Source organism: Haplochromis burtoni, unplaced genomic scaffold, assembly GCF_018398535.1.
Source record: "Haplochromis burtoni strain Fernald_Lab_line unplaced genomic scaffold, NCSU_Asbu1 Contig_19, whole genome shotgun sequence".
NCBI lineage: Eukaryota > Metazoa > Chordata > Actinopteri > Cichliformes > Cichlidae > Haplochromis > Haplochromis burtoni.
Genome location: NW_024582380.1, coordinates 3973228 through 3989991, shown reverse-complemented (window position 1 = coordinate 3989991; position 16764 = coordinate 3973228). Strand labels below are relative to the sequence as shown.

General features: G+C 43.8%; 1 protein-coding gene across 3 annotated transcripts; it reads left to right on the top strand.

The window, feature by feature from the left end:
• Window positions 1–905: 905 nt before the first annotated feature.
• Window positions 906–15934, top strand: LOC102306041 (mucin-5AC). Of its 3 annotated transcripts, XM_042218495.1 has the most exons (5): window positions 906–1015; window positions 4574–5781; window positions 9819–11887; window positions 13767–13944; window positions 14071–15934. In XM_042218495.1, the coding sequence occupies exons 2-5, from the start codon at window positions 5613–5615 to the stop codon at window positions 15036–15038; spliced, it is 3384 nt and encodes a 1127-aa protein (XP_042074429.1). In that variant the 5' UTR covers window positions 906–1015; window positions 4574–5612; the 3' UTR covers window positions 15039–15934. The 3 variants fall into 3 exon arrangements, with proteins under 3 accessions (XP_042074429.1, XP_005916456.1, XP_005916457.1); XM_005916394.3 differs by having other exon boundaries at window positions 13767–15934; XM_005916395.3 differs by lacking the exons at window positions 906–1015; window positions 4574–5781 and adding an exon at window positions 5788–7451 and having other exon boundaries at window positions 13767–15934.
• Window positions 15935–16764: the final 830 nt, after the last annotated feature.

The window sequence follows — 16764 nt, the reverse complement described above, 5'->3', positions numbered from 1 at the left end:
ACAATCAGAATAAGTGCACCATTAAATAAGGTTAGCTTGTCCTGTGGCTGAAAGGTGATTAAGATGTTATTCCTAAAGCCTGGCAGCAGTTCAAGATACATTTTTCAAGCATATGACCTAGCCAAGCAGGCTCCATTGTGTATCCAAAAATCCAGTGCCCGCAGTCAGTCCTCATCTCGCTGAAGGCTTTCAGGTCTCTGCACAAAGGATTTTGAAGTAGAAGGTGAAACGCGTTCACGCAGCTTTATAGCGTACAGATCTAATCATTTTAAGGCTCAGACACTTACCAGATGTTACTGACATTTTATGGTACTTGAGGGATCCTTCGAGTATGTAAATCTTTGGCGATATGGAGTGCACGTCCATAATCTTAAGATTAACATCCCAGAGGAAAAGGCCAAATGTCGTGTGCTGTACATCAAATATGAATGTAAAGTTACTATTGTGAGGAATCTGGACGTCTGAGGTAAGAAGCTCTGTGGAGTCTTTATGTTTGCATATCTCAAACAGAAATCTGTTCCCTTGACTTTTAATATTTGGAGACATGTAAGAAGTGCATCGAGAAATTCTTGGAGTTTAGAGGAAAACCCAGCCTGGCATTTTTCCTGCATACTTTTCACTCTTTCTTTGGATTTTTTTTTTCTGCCCGGGTGTGCACGGTTTGGAAATGGGTCAAGAATGAAACAAAGAAGTGGGGAGAGAACAGAGTGGGGGCCTACTGGTCCCTCAACATCCCTGCGTTGAATATGAAAATATATTATGGCATAATGTGCTCGTTCAGTATGCAAGCTTGAAGGAAACCATATGAAAAAATCCCAGACAAAGAGCCTTCTGTGTTCCAACTGACCCCCCCCACCCCACCCCATCCTTCGTCTGCTTCGACTGAGAGAGAGAGAGAGAGAGGGAGTGGGAGAGAAGAGGTAAAAAGGGGAGGTGTGCTCGCACACTCGTAGGAACTGAAAAGGGCCAGTACACACCCTCGCCGCCTCAAACAGCCAGACGCACCGGAGCACAGGTGAGCAGCAAACCTAACCAACAAAAAAAAAGAAGAAAAGGGAGGGGGTGTGGGGGGGGGTTGCTTTAATGAATCATGGAATTTTATCTTCGCTTTGTCACTTGCAGCCTATTAAGTTTATCTTTATGGGGTAAGAAGACACTATCTTTGCTTGGGGAAAGAGGAGAGAGAGTCCGGGGAATGCGACGAACTGGGGCAGAAGAGGAGGGAAACTCTGAAAGTCTTTGTTTGAGTAGATGACAAACATCTGTGGCTGCTGCTTTTTCCCTTGGCGAAGGCTGTAGGCTTGCAGGGGTTGTTGGGGTGGGGGTGTTGGCTGGCTACATTAGCACTGTGGTCACTGATATCCAAGCCTATTGTCCTGACTGTGTGGAGCCCGCTCTGTGGCCATGTTATAGACTTGAACTTCACTGTGTAACATTAGAGGGTGTATCCAATTAAAGTCCTGACTGGAGACTGTATTGACTTACGCATATATAAGTAATTGCTTCCTGTTAACACAACAGGTGAGGCCCATTAACTGCTTTACGGGGGAGCAACAGGAGGCTTTGTTCTGCTATATGTTACAGTGTGTTACACAGATTAGCAAACTACACCTCCTTTATTTTTGCTGTAATGGGAGATGCTTTGAAACAGCAGAAACCTACTTTGTCAAATGTCTCAGTGCGAACAGAAAGCCAGTAGTTTCCTGCTTGCAACTTTACATTTTTAAAAAGTGTTTGTGCCCGCTGCCTTTGATGTCTAACAGTTTTTCAGATTATGACTGATTGTTTCAAGGAGGTGCCTCCCTCTTGGCACTGGATGACACACACCTACTTCAAGTATTTATTTTCACCTCTTGAAGTTCCCCACCTGTGACAACGAGAGCAGGATGAGCTGCGCGCGAAGCAGACGCTTTATTACAAGGTCTTCCCACTGCATGATTTATGATCGCACTCTCGGCAATGGCAAACAGAGAGAGACATTTGTTCGTTTCATTGGGGATGACTCTTTGCAATGTTTTAGATGTCTGTCATCAGCTTGCACAAGCTGCGGCATGTTAACTATCACAGCCTCTTGAGGAATTATGAAGCAGGAATGCCCATTTTGGAGCACTAGCCCAAATTATTTTGTAGTGCTGCGAGGGCCCTTGAATAGCTCTTTGTTTAAGCAAGAGAGAGTGAGTGAGAGAGAGAGAGGCCCCGCTAAAGCCTTTAGCCTTTACTGTTAAATTATTTATTTATTTATTTTTTTGCTAACTGTAAAACATCCCAGCAAAAGACAGACGATAGCAGACACACGGCAGATCTTCCCCTCAGGGATTCAGTCATAAAGGCTTGCAGTTCAAGTCAATGCTCTGACCCGATGCCTCATTATAAGCTGGGTAAATGATACACTTCAAGTCACAGAGTAGGTGGAATGCGCGCTCACCTGACATCCGCTCATGTGCGCCCCGAGCAACTGATGATGTGCAGATGCCGTTACTGGGGTGAAACTACACGCGCTTTGTGAGCTATTAGGTGGATGACACGCATTCTACAAGCTGACTACTGATGCAGATGTGTAATAAACACACAAGACAACAGCCATGAGGGACAAATGAGTGATTAAGGTTTTGTAAGGGTGCCAAAAGCAATTTCTTTTGTGCGCTGTCACTATGTGAGACACGCCGCAGAGGGCAGAGGGATAGATTTGCTGTCTGGTATGAATCCATCATGAGCTGGCGATGGACAGGAACTCTGTGATTACACATTAAAGCAGCCTGCGGGGCCAAACTGTAAATTAGATCCCTGATTCCTGATCACGGAGGCAGATGGGTGGCATAGGAATATTGTGTAGGGGTGGAAGCCAAGCGGGACAGGTGGGCACTGCGAAATACTTTTTGAACTTTAAGGTAATTGGAGACCAGGTGGTGGTGGTGGTGGAAGAGATATCAGACTATTACGTATGGCAAGCACATAATCGCCAGAGTGGGATAGATATCACAGGTTTGTTTGGGAGAAATACAACGTCAAGCTGCGTATTAACAAGCCGCGATGAATAAAAAGTAGAAAGAAAAAGAGATAAAGAAAGGATTGGGACAGATGCAGATATCAAAAGTCCATATGCTGGTGTTTTGTTTCCTGAGCCAGAGCCTCTGCTCATGTAGAGTTCTTACATCTGTTCCTTGTCTGTCACTTAATAAATATTTGCAGACTGGATCAAAGTTGGCAATCAACCCATGTTTAAACCAGGGGTGTTGGGACCTGTCCTCCACACGTGTTCACCTATGTTCTCTGTGGAGACAGGAAACAAAGACAACTGCGAGTGAAGAAAAATATCAGAAAACCACTGCAGGAAAGTGACACGGTGAAAGCTAATCTGAAGAGACAGTGTCGCTTTCTGAGTGATCCAAGCACAGATCGCACATCTGGAGGAATCAAAGAGCGATTGTCAGAGTGTCTAAACAATACCAGCCTTCATGTCACTTGACACGATCATGCCAGTAAGCTAGGATTGTTGCTGGGTTTTTTTTTTTTTTTACAGCAGGGAGGTGGGGCAGGGTTTTGTTTGGGCTGATTGTGTCCAGGGACTAATGTGCAGCCCTGCTATGAATTTTCATGACTCAGTTGTTATTTTACGAAACAAAAACACAGCCTTCAAACGATCCAAACAAGTTTACGGTGCTTAGACACCTCGAGAAAGCAGCATTGCTTTGCTTCTCAGGAATCTCAGAAAAGGCATTTAAAAATAATAAGTGTGAAATGTGTGCGTGTGTAGTTTTTGAACAAGCCTCCCACTCATGAGCAGTGACTCACAAGCAAAAATGAAACCCCAATCAGCTTCGAGGTGAGGCAAGTCCGATCAAGGACAAGGAGATGTGCAAACAGTGGTTTACCGTTACAAATGTTGCCAGTGGCTCCTGTTGGCTTTGAAGGAGGAACATGACACTGCTGAGCTAAAGAAATACTCTACAGGGTCAGAGTGAAGGAGGATGTGTGCCCACTTAATGTCACTGCAAGATATTCATGTCTTTGTTTCTCTCTTTACTTCACGCTGAATGGAAAGCTTAAGTCCACATTCACTTTCTCAGTGTGCTCTATCGCATCGCAGACCCTGAGGCAGGGATAAGTTGTGTCTGACAGGTTTAATACACAGTAGATCCCAAACACTCAAACCTGAATGGACTGCAGCCTTCCTCCCTTCATGGGAGACAACAGAGTTTATCAGACTTTTGTTTTTTTAAAAGGCGCCTCTCGTTTCCGACTTTGCACCATTAGTGTGACTGCACTTCAAAGTGAGAAGCCTGATCTTTATCTCTGACTCCTGCCGTCTTACAAACTGAGATAAGTTGAGTTTGATGCTTTTATTTTTGAGAGTAAACTAACTAAACTTTCATCAGAAGAGTTAGGTAAATGATGTTCTTCAGACCACGTCATTAAAAAGTCTTTAAATATCAGATGGCCTTCCTGAAATCATGTACGAAGCAGTGAAATTATTTAAAAAAGACAACACTGGTTAGATGCATCATACAGTTTTTATTTGACCTAAAATAGATTTGACCTTTGACATAACTGCATATTCTCCTTTTTCTTGCAGGCGCTTCTGGGCATACAGCGAACACAGAGCAGAGCAGCGATCTGTAATCCAACAATCAGCCATACTGGTCGAACTGTTGAAGTCTTAGCTGCAGCCCACTGATGTGTTTCAGTGGAAGTCAGAACATCCGCCGCATGAAATAGGAATCTTCATTCTCACATATGGCTTTCCTCAAAAGCAGAAGAATGAAATCGATCATTTTACTTTCAGAGACCGTGTCTGGCTTTAATGCCTGAGAAATAACACGGGACACCAGATGAAAGTAGCCCTAATTGAATGCTTTTGAACACTGAATACAAACCAGCCTCTGCAGTGACCTTTCCAGTATGAAATGCTATTCCTCACACGCACCCAAAAGCAGGAAGCCGCTCATATACACAGCTTCCCTGCGAGCCACTCAAGAGTTATGATCTGTGAGATAAAGGGCAGATCCCTTTTCTCCAAAAGAAAAGTCATCTGCGAGTTGAAGATTGGGGTGCAGGCAAAAAACTTGTTTTTGTGACTAAAATAGAAGAGAAGGAAGAGCAACATCTGGGAAAGAAAAAAAAGGAGTATTAGTGAGATGTGAGTAGAGAAGCTTGGACTCTTTCTCAGCCCTTCGTGCCAGAATTTTAACACAGCACAACAATCTTGTGCAATTTTCGTGGCATTTATCCATGGGAGCTCATCCAATGCTCATCGAAGCTGACCCTCCTGGGACGTCCCATTAGATGCAGGATAATACTTCATGAAGACCAAAGCAAGAACACGCTTCTTCCGTCAAATTTCGGCTGTCTGCAGGACAACATTTGGAAGAATTATTGCTGAAAGGGGAGCCGTGACCGGAAACAGAAACTGGGAAAACTGAGCTACTACCTTTCCCTCATCTTCTGCGTGGGTGTTTTCTTTCAGCTAATTCACTGTTTGCCAGTAAGGAGTAAAACTTCATCTTTCACCAGTTGCTTCATCCTATCGGGAGAGGAGGCTGAGCCGAGCGGGACAAAGCACTAGCGTTTCTCCCTCCCGCGTTGAGGGCTTGTTCCTGCTGCGACAGACGGCGATGGAGATGGAGAAGGGACATACAACTATCAGGAGAGGGGTGAGCTGGAGCCCGGGGGGCTTGAGAAAACCTCTCCAGTTAACTCAAGACGTGCAGACCCGTGGGACAGACTACAATGCGTCATGGGAGAAGACAGGATTCAACAAAGAACACATGAGCCGGAAAACAAGTAAGTGCTTGTTTATTTGCTATTTTCTCTCCTTATTTGGACTTCTTACAAGAAAATGTAACTCTAAATGCACATTCAGTGGTTTGTTTCTGAGTCTGGACTCATCAGAGCAACTTGACACAATGAACTGGTCTCTGAGACATCTGTTTCCGTGTCATAAAAATACAGGTTCTCGTAGCAGCTGTGCCAATGCAAGCATGCCTCACTGCTAAAGGACTGTCTTAATATACAACCTGGCCACAGCAATAACAGGCTAACTTGTGGGAGACGTTGTTTGGAAATGCCCCTCTGCTTTTTACCTCTACAGTTGCCAACTTAACTTCAAAAAACCTGTTTTAAAATAGAAATGTTGAATCCATGAAAAGACACAGAAAACATGACTACTGGTGGTGACAAGTTTTTCAGATGCACTATTCAAAGTGAGTAAAAAGGCATTGTGCATTAAAAAGGTTTCCAGCCTTCAAATAATTGTTCCTGATATGGATCTATAGCCTGTGGGCTTCCAATACCCTTCCTATCACTCATTACTCACTAGTTTCCTCAAATGAAACAGAGATCACTAGAACAACAAAAAGGCGGCGGAGAAAGTGGACAACTGCTCCGGTGGGATCTTTCCTAACACATGAAACAGTAACGCTATGAGCAGGAGAGCTTGGTTTCCACCTCTGAACTGGATTTCTTTATTCCTCCCAGGGGAATCTGCTGAGAGTTTAGGTCACATTCAGTCTGGTAGGATCTCAGGACCTCTGTTAATCCTCGTCTTTCCATACCGCTTCACGCATCACCCGCAGGGGCTGGTGCTGTCATCCATGCCCACCCCACAGCCATCACCCGGAGAAAGATAACATCCGACAGGGTAATCTGACCTTTGATACACAAAAGCAGGGTTGGCCTCCCTGACTTAAATCCCGCTGCCGTGAGGGCGGGGGGAGCTTTCCTGTCTGATCTCACCCGTGCTGGGATGAGGTGATGGGGCAGAGGGCAGAGGTAGAGAAAGTTGGAGGTGGAGGAGTAAGGAAGGGTAGGCAATATGATGTAGGGGCTCTTGCATCGCTGTTGAGCGCTGAGTTTTGACTCTAATGTTGGACAGGAAATTCCTATCCCACTCCTGCAGGTTGGAGGCCTTAGGGTTCAAAGAGGGCAGACACTTAGTTGGAGCGAGTGCGAGATGTACACTGAGGGCAGCAAGGGCAGAGGACATCAGACAGAGATAAGCTGCTGACTACTTACCGCTGATTGCACCCATCTCCTGAACTTTCAAAATAAAGTGCAGCCTCTGTAAAGCTTTCTAAAATGAAAGACCCAGATTTGTCAAGCAGTCACGTCCCAGTTTTTTTTATACAAATATATATATATAATTAGGGAAGTGGATGTGGATGTGGAAGTGGAAGTGCGATGGCACAGATCTGAAAAAGTAAAACAACACTGGAGGCTGAGTGACAGACAGCACAGCCTCCAGCTACACGCCCTCCCCACCTTCCCCCCCTTCTTCCCTTCCTTTCCTCCCCTGCCTGCCTGCCTGTCTGTCTGTGTGCTGGACTGCAGGGAAAAAGAAATCCGATCCCACCTCGCTCCAGAAAGGGGGTGTGAAGCTATCAGGCGCAGTTAAATTGAAAACTCTTGTGGAAGTACTACAAAACAGCGGAGCCCTGAGTTTTCACTTGAAAAAGGTAAGGGATTAGACACTAGAGTGGATCCAGCAAGAGAAGCAGGCTTTCAGAAAACTCAAGAAATGTGAGAATATGTTAACATGTTGAAGCAGCTTGTGCTTGTCTGTTTTATGAAGAAATATGACTTACTATTGGCAGTGTTTCTGTAGAAGACACTGGCTCATAAGCTTAAAGTTATTTCTCCTTATAACTAAAAAGGTAAAGATCACTGAGATTTGTGTGTAATCATGCAATCTGTACTTTTGAGCCTAACCTGAGCATTTTATGTATTTGTTGTTGATTAAAATATACATTTTATGCAAAATAACTGCAGCTTATTTTGTTGTTGGAATTTTCCATAAGATTAGCTTAAAAACATGAGAATTTAACGCTAATTAAAATCAAAATTCGAATTAAATAAAAGGTACCGCTTGGGATTTGCTCCTGACATGTTACTTGATAACAGAGCTGGCTCCCACTCAAGGTAGATGTTTATAGCGAGGACACTTCATTTCAAGCCTCTCTGCTCTGGTATATTCAGGTAGCGTGAATTATAAACAGCAAATAGCTCATAAAAATGGTCACTGGGACCCCTGGTGGTGCTACTGCTTACAGTGACGACAATGATAAAAGGCAGCGAGTCTACATAAAGTACCTGTGAGATAGGTAGGCTCATTTCTGTGTAGCAGTCTATAAAAGAAGGTGATTTATGCTCATGCCAGTAGTTATGAGAGGACTGCTTGTCTAAGGTGTGGTAATGTGTTTATCCTTGTTATACTGGAACAAATATCTAATATGGGGGATAGATCATGTTGGTGTCAGGTGCATGATTTAACATAGTCTATACTTATCCATTTTTTTTGCAGACATAACCGCCGTCATCATTGTTATCATCACAGAGGATAACTTTGTTAACACGCTGCTTGTTATTACAGCAGGTCCAGGGTGCATGGTTCATGAAAAAAATAATAAAGAGTGGATGGCACACGTATGCTCTTGAACTTTAGCTAAGTTTAAGTAAAAAAAGCTCTAGGATACCTCACAAGGAGCTGATTCAATTACTGAGGGCCAGATTTAGTCTGTCAAATCAGTGACAGATGCATATTATTCCTTTTTACTGGGGGGAATGATCGTGTTGGCTTTACACTCTGTGCCAGGGAAAACTGCATGCCGACTCAGTTCTATAGGACAGCTTTACAAGTGACTGATTTATGCGTAATTATTATGATTGGCACATGATTACATCAAATAATGTAGCTGTCTGGATTCATCACCTTAATAAATGAAAAAAAAAAAACAGTCATGGCTGAGCTAGCTGTCTGAGAAACGTCCTGCAGGGATTTTAAATATCTTCCATCAGAGTAACATGCTTTCAGTGAATAATCTACCAGATGTGTCACCATAACAACAAAGAGACTCTGACTACAGGTTTTTATAGAGCTAAAAAAGGCAAAAGATGCAGCTTTGATTTTCCTCTCGTGGACTTTGAAGAGTGATGTGTTCACTATACTTTAAATGGGAACACTTAATTGTATAGTATGTTTATAGAAGGCAGTGAAAAAATTTGATTTTTCTGGGCTAGTTTTAGATTGTAAAAATGGTCTATTAAGGGTTTGAGCTGCATTTCTGCACAAATTAAGTACAGAGAGAAACCAAAGGCATGCTGGAAGCACAGGCAGGGAGTTTTCTCAGTGGTGGAGGAATGCTCAGGGAGGGACTACTGCAGAAGGAAATAGCTCTGCCGCCTAAAAGGGAGCTCTCAAGCTCAGAAAACAAACTATCATTTATTTTATAATTCCAGTAATCAGCAAACCTATGAAATCAAGGTAAGACACCGACTCGCTGTAATTTCCCTATTTTGCAGCTTTCGACATTGACCTTGATCTTTTTTTGTTGTTGTTTGTTTTAATTTTTATTAACTTTAGTAAAGCAGCTGTTGACATGTTTATTTCAAATGCTTCTCCGCCTACGTCTCCAGGCTCATTGCCTACAGCTCTGGTCTGCTGAGTCAAATGTCCACAAGGTCTTTTTTCCCCTTGCTAGATTGGTTGAAATCAAAAGTACTCTGAAATAATAAAAAAAAAAGGAAAAAAAAAAGCAATCAAAACCACATGGTGCCAAAACAGTTATGTGGGTTTTAAAGAGAATATTTCTATCCCACACTTGTTAAAAATCGCCCTTTCTGGTTCTTTCTATTTGTACATGAAAACAGTTTGGCAAACTTTAATTACATGCTAGGGAGTTGTCTCTGAATAGCAGCACGTTGCCAAGTCTACAGAGGTCTTACTCCTTTTATTATTTAATATAGACAAGAAGGCAAAACTCCTCTGTCTTTTTCTTTTAGCTGAACTTCCTTTCTTGTGTTTTCTCCTGTGTGTTTCACTTTAGATCTGACCAGGAGTGCCAGTTTGTCAGAGAAGGAGCTAAAGGAGGCTCGCGTCAAGAGTCAGATCATTGCTGCTCAGCTCACCGTCCCTTCCAACTCCAAGTCCAGGGGTGTTCAGCTCTTTAATCGGCGTAAGCAGAGAGTCAACGCCTTCACACTTGAGAGCTGTGGAGAAAGGTCAGAGGAGGACAGAGCTGAGAATGTGAAAACGAACCCCCCATCCAACAAACTGACATGGGCAGAGAGGAGCAGTGAGGAAAAGGACAGAGACCTAAACTTAAAGAACACGACCGCTGACAAGTCGGTCTTCTCGACACCTGCAAGAGTACGCTCAGTGGGCGATATCATGGATGAGCCGGCTAAGGATTTCCACAAAGAAGAAGACACTGATGACCGTGTTGTACAAGAGAGACACTTCCTCCCTGTCAAGGAGGAGCAAGAGGAAGAGGCACGACATCAATTTCACGAGGATCTAGAGGATGAGGCCGAGCGTGAGACTCTGCCAGGGAGTAAAACCACTGATGTGATAGTGTCAGTACATGCTGAAGGAGAAGCAGAGATAAATGGGAGGCAAACAGGGCCAGATCCTGCTGGAAAGCTTCCTAATGGCTGTCATGGCGCCTCTGGTCCTGAGAAGGTGTCTGTGCCCACATCTAAGCATGCAAGCTCCTTCATCAATAGAACTGCCAGACCTTTCTTTTCTCCACCCACAGTGCAGTCTCCGGAGACCGTCAGGCCTGTCATGGACATCCCCCCTCCTCCTTCCTACTCGACACCTCCTCTCCCTGCTTTTACTGTCCCCCAGCCTGTGGTGGCCTCACCTCCCCCTCCACCTCCGTCATATCCCACACCACCTCTACCTGCTTTTACAAACCAGCCCCCACAGACTTACTACTCCAGTCCACCTCCAATGTCTCCGGTCATGTCTCCTTCTTCTCCTCCACCATCCCATTTCTCTGCTTCCCAGTATTCACAATTGCCCCATTATGGCCCCCCCACAGCCCCGAAACCCTCCACTTTTGTTCCTAAGCCATCAGGGGAGAGGAAGATGACAACACCAATCAAAACAGGAATACTTGAGGAGGGTGCTGCCAGGAGGGCAAATAAAAAGTCAATGTTCACATTCAAAGAGAAACCGGTGGTCGCTCCAAACCCCGAGCTACTTTCTCTAGTGCAAGGGGCGGATGAAAGAAAGAAGCATGGACACAAATCTATCCCTGAGCCAGGATCTGAAGAAGAGTTACTGGCTCTGGGTGCAGAAGCCTCCAACTTCCTCGCCAAGGAAGAGGACAGGACAGAGGGAGCAAGAGCTCCAGAATGGGCCTCTTGTCTCAAGAGCTCAAGGACCCGACCGAGGGCAGAGCACCAACCGGAGCAGTCGCTTACAAATGTGTCCGGAAAAGGTGCTCAACTGTTTGCTAAGCGTCAGTCCAGGATGGAAAAATATGTGGTTGAGAATCAGAACGCAGGCCAAATTAGATCTCCTTCTCCTACAATGTCTCTGCCACCATCTTGGGTTTACCCATCAAACATGCCTGGTAGGGTCAAAGCTATCGCTAAAAACTCTGACATGTGTGCTCAACTTTCACAAAATCTCAAGACGCAACAAGCAGTCAAGCAGAAACCAATGAAAAAACCTCCACCACCAGAACCAGTTCCAGAGCCGCCGCCTTTGGAAAATGGTTGCTCCAAGATAGAGATGGATCTGTCGAGGCACCGGCCATACCAGCTTAACTCTTCTCTCTTCATCATTAACCCAGTCAAGGACCCCATCAGTACCCTACCCAAAGGAGCACCACAGGCCAGGAACCAGCTCGCCACTCCAACTTTCTCCAGACAGACTTCACTCCCTAACAATCCTCCCTTTAACTTCAGTGCCCAGTGCATGTCTCCTCAAATACCTCTCAGCCCTACAGGAGGACCAGATTATCCTTCAAATCCGACATCTGGTCATCCGAGGATCAGCTCTCCGATGTGTGCTTTTTCTCCAGACAGGGTGTCCTCTCCCCGGTCATCAGTACAGGCACCAAGGCCCACATTTTCTGCCAAAAAGGCAGGGATTGCACCGCAGGTGTGGAGACCCTCTTTGTACCGTTTTTAGAAAATGTGTTGAAAGAAAATGTTTGGGTTTTTTTAGATACTAAACACATGATTGCAGAAGTGATTTTGATAGGGCTAAAACTTACGATTCATTACACTGCCTGTTTAACGTGTGCCTTCTTCTTTTTCTTGTGCTTCTTATTACTATAATCCCACACATTATAGAGAATTTATGTGTCTCTTAGACACTATGTAACATCTTCATCAAACTATTGACAGATTAACAGTTTTAGCCATGGCTATCTGTGTCTTATCTTCTGTTCAGTGCATATTATTTGTCTTTTTTGTCAGTAAAAAAACCCAAAGACTGGTAATTATCCTTCGAAAATGTAAAATGTGCCTCAGCGTAATGAAAATCAACTGCCATTCCCAAAGCCGCGAAGCACATCAGCACTCAAGAACGTCCATTTTCAGCACATTTTAAAATATGATGAGAAACAGCCTCACACTTTTTTCCACTGGGCACTCGGGTGATGCTGCTTCACAAAGCACTTTAACAGATGGTCTAGCATCTGCTTTATGATCTACGATTTGCAATTTAATGCTGTTCACTGACATGAAAGTTGCAGCAAGAGAACTACTTTTCTATCGTTATGCCTTCATGCTAATTTACTCTGCTTTTCAGCATGCTCTACTTAACTATATGGTGTGTGCCTGAATTCTTTGGTGTTTCAAATCTGCCTGCTATATACATATTTTTGTTTTTCATGACTTGAAGCAGTAATTCCGTCATCAAACGCTGTTGTTTCAGAGCACAGGGACTGTGTCTGTTTCATTTCACAAACCTTGATTCGCTGCTCTTTTCCGTCTGTTCTATCCAATTGTTTTATGTACGACTGAACCTTTTCTTCCTCTGATTAAAGCTTTATGCTAACCCTCTACACGGATTCCATTCTGACTTTTTTTTCCTCATTTCCTGACTTCACTGGCTTTTTCCAATGTTAATTGTTTGTCACTTTCACTCTTTTGCCTTTTAAGCAATCACTGGAAACACACTAATAAAATTTATACCTCCTTGAACAGATAGCTTGCGGCAGGGGGGGGGGGGCAGATCTGTTTTGTTACACAGCGTGTGACATTTAAAGTTCTGGGGGAAAAAACCTGAAGATTTCCATTACAAGATGTTTTTTTCCCCCATAACAATTTGAGTTATGCGTGTTCATGTTAAGGCCTGAACTCTGCCCTGGCTGGCCTTGAGGGGGTCAGAAATTTAGACAAATGCTATGACTCCTGACCTAGGCCTTATTTTCTTTCAAAGTAGCCTCGAACATTTGAAATATGACCATTAACATTCGTCTTATGAGACCATAACTTCTCGGGAAGGTGATCCTAGCAGGTTAGTTTCATCATAATATCATACTGAGTGGGAGTATTCCCTAATTAGAATAGACATGAGATGGATGCGAGCCTTGCTTCTGTCAGGTAACTACATATCTCTGCAAAGGTTATCCTCTACGTGAAAGCCAGATGACAGTAACCCGAGAGAGACACTTAAGACAGGGCCTGTGTGGGCTGGTAGCCAGGGGAGGCTGGATAAACACATACAGATGGAGGGAGTGCACAAACATAACCTGAATGCTGCTGAGGCACAGGCTGGGCACAGTTTTATCATCACAGGTTCACTTATTAAGTTTACTTGGTTGATCTTCTGGGTGTATTGTGTGAAGTTTCATCTGAACAGACTCTCCGAACAACACATCCTGACACAGTTTAATTAAAAACCTTTTAGATTCATTTACTTATCCACATGCTTAACAATACTATAGCCTAACTTTTTGTGTATTTAATATACTGTGTTTTTGAATACATATTTCTAAGAGATTAAAGAAACACTTGTCCTGATCCAACAGACACCAAAGGAGTCCACTCCTGCTGAAGTTCCCAGTGAGACATCTACACCAACCAGGACACGTAACCTCACAGGCAACCCGGGCGGCCCAGCTACTGGAAGCTGGACTTCTAGCCTCCAAACAAGCCCACCACCCCTCACAAGCTCCATCCGTTCAGTCACGTCCCCTGTATCGTTTCGTAATAATTCAAGATGCCAATCGCCTATGAGCACTCAGAATATCCTGTTTTCTACAGTTACCTCCACTTCCACATCCAGACCCTCACAAACATCTACAGCCACCTTTCCACGCTCTCCTCCTTGGGGTTCAAGATGTCAGTCCCCAGTAGTCAGCCAGTCCGCTATCATTTCCCCAATTCCTGCTTCCCAAACTTCTACATCTCCTTCTCCCCTTTCTCCTCCTTGGGGTGTAAGGTGCCAATCCCCAACGACCCAGAACAACAAGCCCTCCACTGGTTTCTCATTTTCTTCATCTAAACCTCCCCAATCATCTACAGCGACTTCACCACACACACCTCCCTGGGGATCTAGATGCCAATCCCCAGTGGTGAATACCCAGCCTTACACTAGCTCCTCAGTTCCTACGTCCAGACCTTCCAAAACAAATGTATCCACCCCTCCTTGGGGATCAAGATGCCAATCACCGTTAGTAAGCCAAAAGGTCCAGTCCTCTAGCTTCTTAGTTTCCACATCCAGACCATCCCAGCCATCTACAGTCACATCTCCTGTGTCTCCTCCATGGGGCTCACGTTCTCAGTCTCCTTCACACTTTCAAACCAGTTTCTCTCTCTCTACCACTAAACCTCTGTACACATCCTCCGTCAACTCTCCTGTTTCCTTGACCAAAGACAGTCGCTGCATGTCTCCCACAGTTAACAACTTGGACTCTAAAGCCAACCATCGCCTGCTGGCCAAAAATATCATCAATGCAGCCAAACGTAAAAACAGCCCTTCTCCTGGTGCACTAAGCGGTCACAGTCTTCCCATCTCATCACTGAGCTACGACGGTCAGAAACCACCCGTCAACCTCTTCCAGTCACGGTCACTGGGGGCACAGTCCCCTACTTTCACCAGCCCTCCCCCAACTCCAACTCAGAGAATCTGTTCTCCTGTGCGTCTCTACAACACTCGCTCCCTGACCGACTCCGACGCATCTGTTGAATCCGAAGACTCAGGCCTCCGCTCGCCCGGCCTCCACTCCTACAACACTTGTCCCCGCGGCTGGGGCGGCAGCCTGAGGGTGAAACGAAGTACCATCTCCACTGACCTGTGAGGGCGTTATTGAGTGTCGGCAAAAGCACAGTTTCTGATTTCATAGAGTTTTGTGGAAGTAGATCACCAAGTAACCGAGTTTCTAGAGACATTTCATCAGACTAATGTTAGATAAGTACTACATAAGTAACTTTGATTGCAAATCCTATAATGGTATATGTTGTATCGAGGTAGTTTATAGTATTTCATATGGCTCACATTCGTAGTATGGCCTGACAAGCTTTTTACACAACACAGTTGCTGTGGCTTGTATGCTTCTTACATGCCAAAAAAAGTGCAAAAGACTCAAAATAACCAAAGATTTTTCAATACATATTATACTTTCACAACAAACACACAGAATCTTCACTGTCGATACTGTGTTTGAAAAGCGTTTGAAGAAAAAGTATCAGTTTTAAACATCATTAATGAACTATTGTTATGACGCAAGTAGAAAATTGGGGTTGAGACCTAAAAATGTTGAAGGAAATGAGTAACATGTAAATATACCCCTCAAGTGAGTTTAAACTGCTTTGGATGAGGCATTCTCATAGTACTGCGTTAGGAAAGGACCAAGGAGTAAATTGATAAAATGATTTAGACAGTACTGATTATGATGGGTTCCCTTCCCTTTTCCACAACAAAAACACAGCAGTATTTAGGTAGCACACACTCATTTATTACCAGCTGTAACCACTGCAAAATAAGTAAAATGCATAAATATCACAGTGCAATAATGAGTTTAGCAAAGCGTATAGATGTTGCTCTGATTTGCTGAAATGAATGTAAGCTTTATAGACAGACTGACGAAGAATGACAGAAAAAAAGGGAATGTTAAATACAGAGACTTACGTGGAGGTAAGACAGGGCATTGATAGAACTGTTCAATCAAACACTGTTTCCGAGTTCCAAGAAAGATGTCAAAATTGTTGTATTTTTTGTTTCTTTTGCTGTTGTCGACAGAAAAACGGTTGATTAAGGTTTGAGACAAGGAATGGATTAAAATTTATATATTTCACTGAGAGCCTGTTCGAGAGGAGTTCAGAAGTAAAAGTGGATGTCACACAAGTGTGTGCTTTTATGGAGAGGAGGGAAAAAAGATTTTGAAGAATGTTGTACGTTGTAAAGTGATTGTCAGAAGATGATTGGAGGACCAGTATGTATTTGAAATGCATATAAAAAATCAAATGTATGTTCTCGTTCATTTTTATTGTTTCTCTTCATACTTGATTTGCACTTCTTTTCATTCCATTTCAGCAGCTAAGAAGGGGTTGTTCAAAAACTTGATTGCTTTGAGAAGTGTCACTCAAAATGTTACCTTCAAACACTTCTATACTGTAAAAAAATAAAAGCCCACAGCTGGAGAATGCAATATGCTGACATGATGATGGTGGCACTTAGCCGCAAACATAACTGCTGCCAGAACGATGTTATGTTTCAAGCGTGGAGCCATATTACACCACCTTCTCAAGTCGTTTGCTAGCACAACAGATCATTCCTTCATTCCCTGACACGCAGGCCAAAAGCATCAGCACATTTCTAAATATTTACCCTGTTTGTCTTTTGAGTGACGGGGACTCCTGCTACACAGTGACCCGGCTCCTTCAGCAGGATTAGGCCTATCACTGTCACGGCTTGAGTTCAACCTGGGTCACCACTAGGTGGACTGCAGAAGTTCTCAGACTTTAACAAGAATTGTTATAGTTTTGAATTTGAAAGCAGGTTTTTTTTGGAGTGCTTTGGGGGGG

Coding starts and splice junctions, on each gene's coding strand:
- LOC102306041 (XM_005916394.3), top strand. CDS start 5,613: ATGGAGATGGAGAAGGGACATACAACTATCAGGAGAGGGGTGAGCTGG. Junction 5,782..9,818: donor ACACATGAGCCGGAAAACAA/GTAAGTGCTTGT, acceptor GTTTCACTTTAG/ATCTGACCAGGAGTGCCAGT. Junction 11,888..13,766: donor AGGCAGGGATTGCACCGCAG/GTGTGGAGACCC, acceptor CTGATCCAACAG/ACACCAAAGGAGTCCACTCC.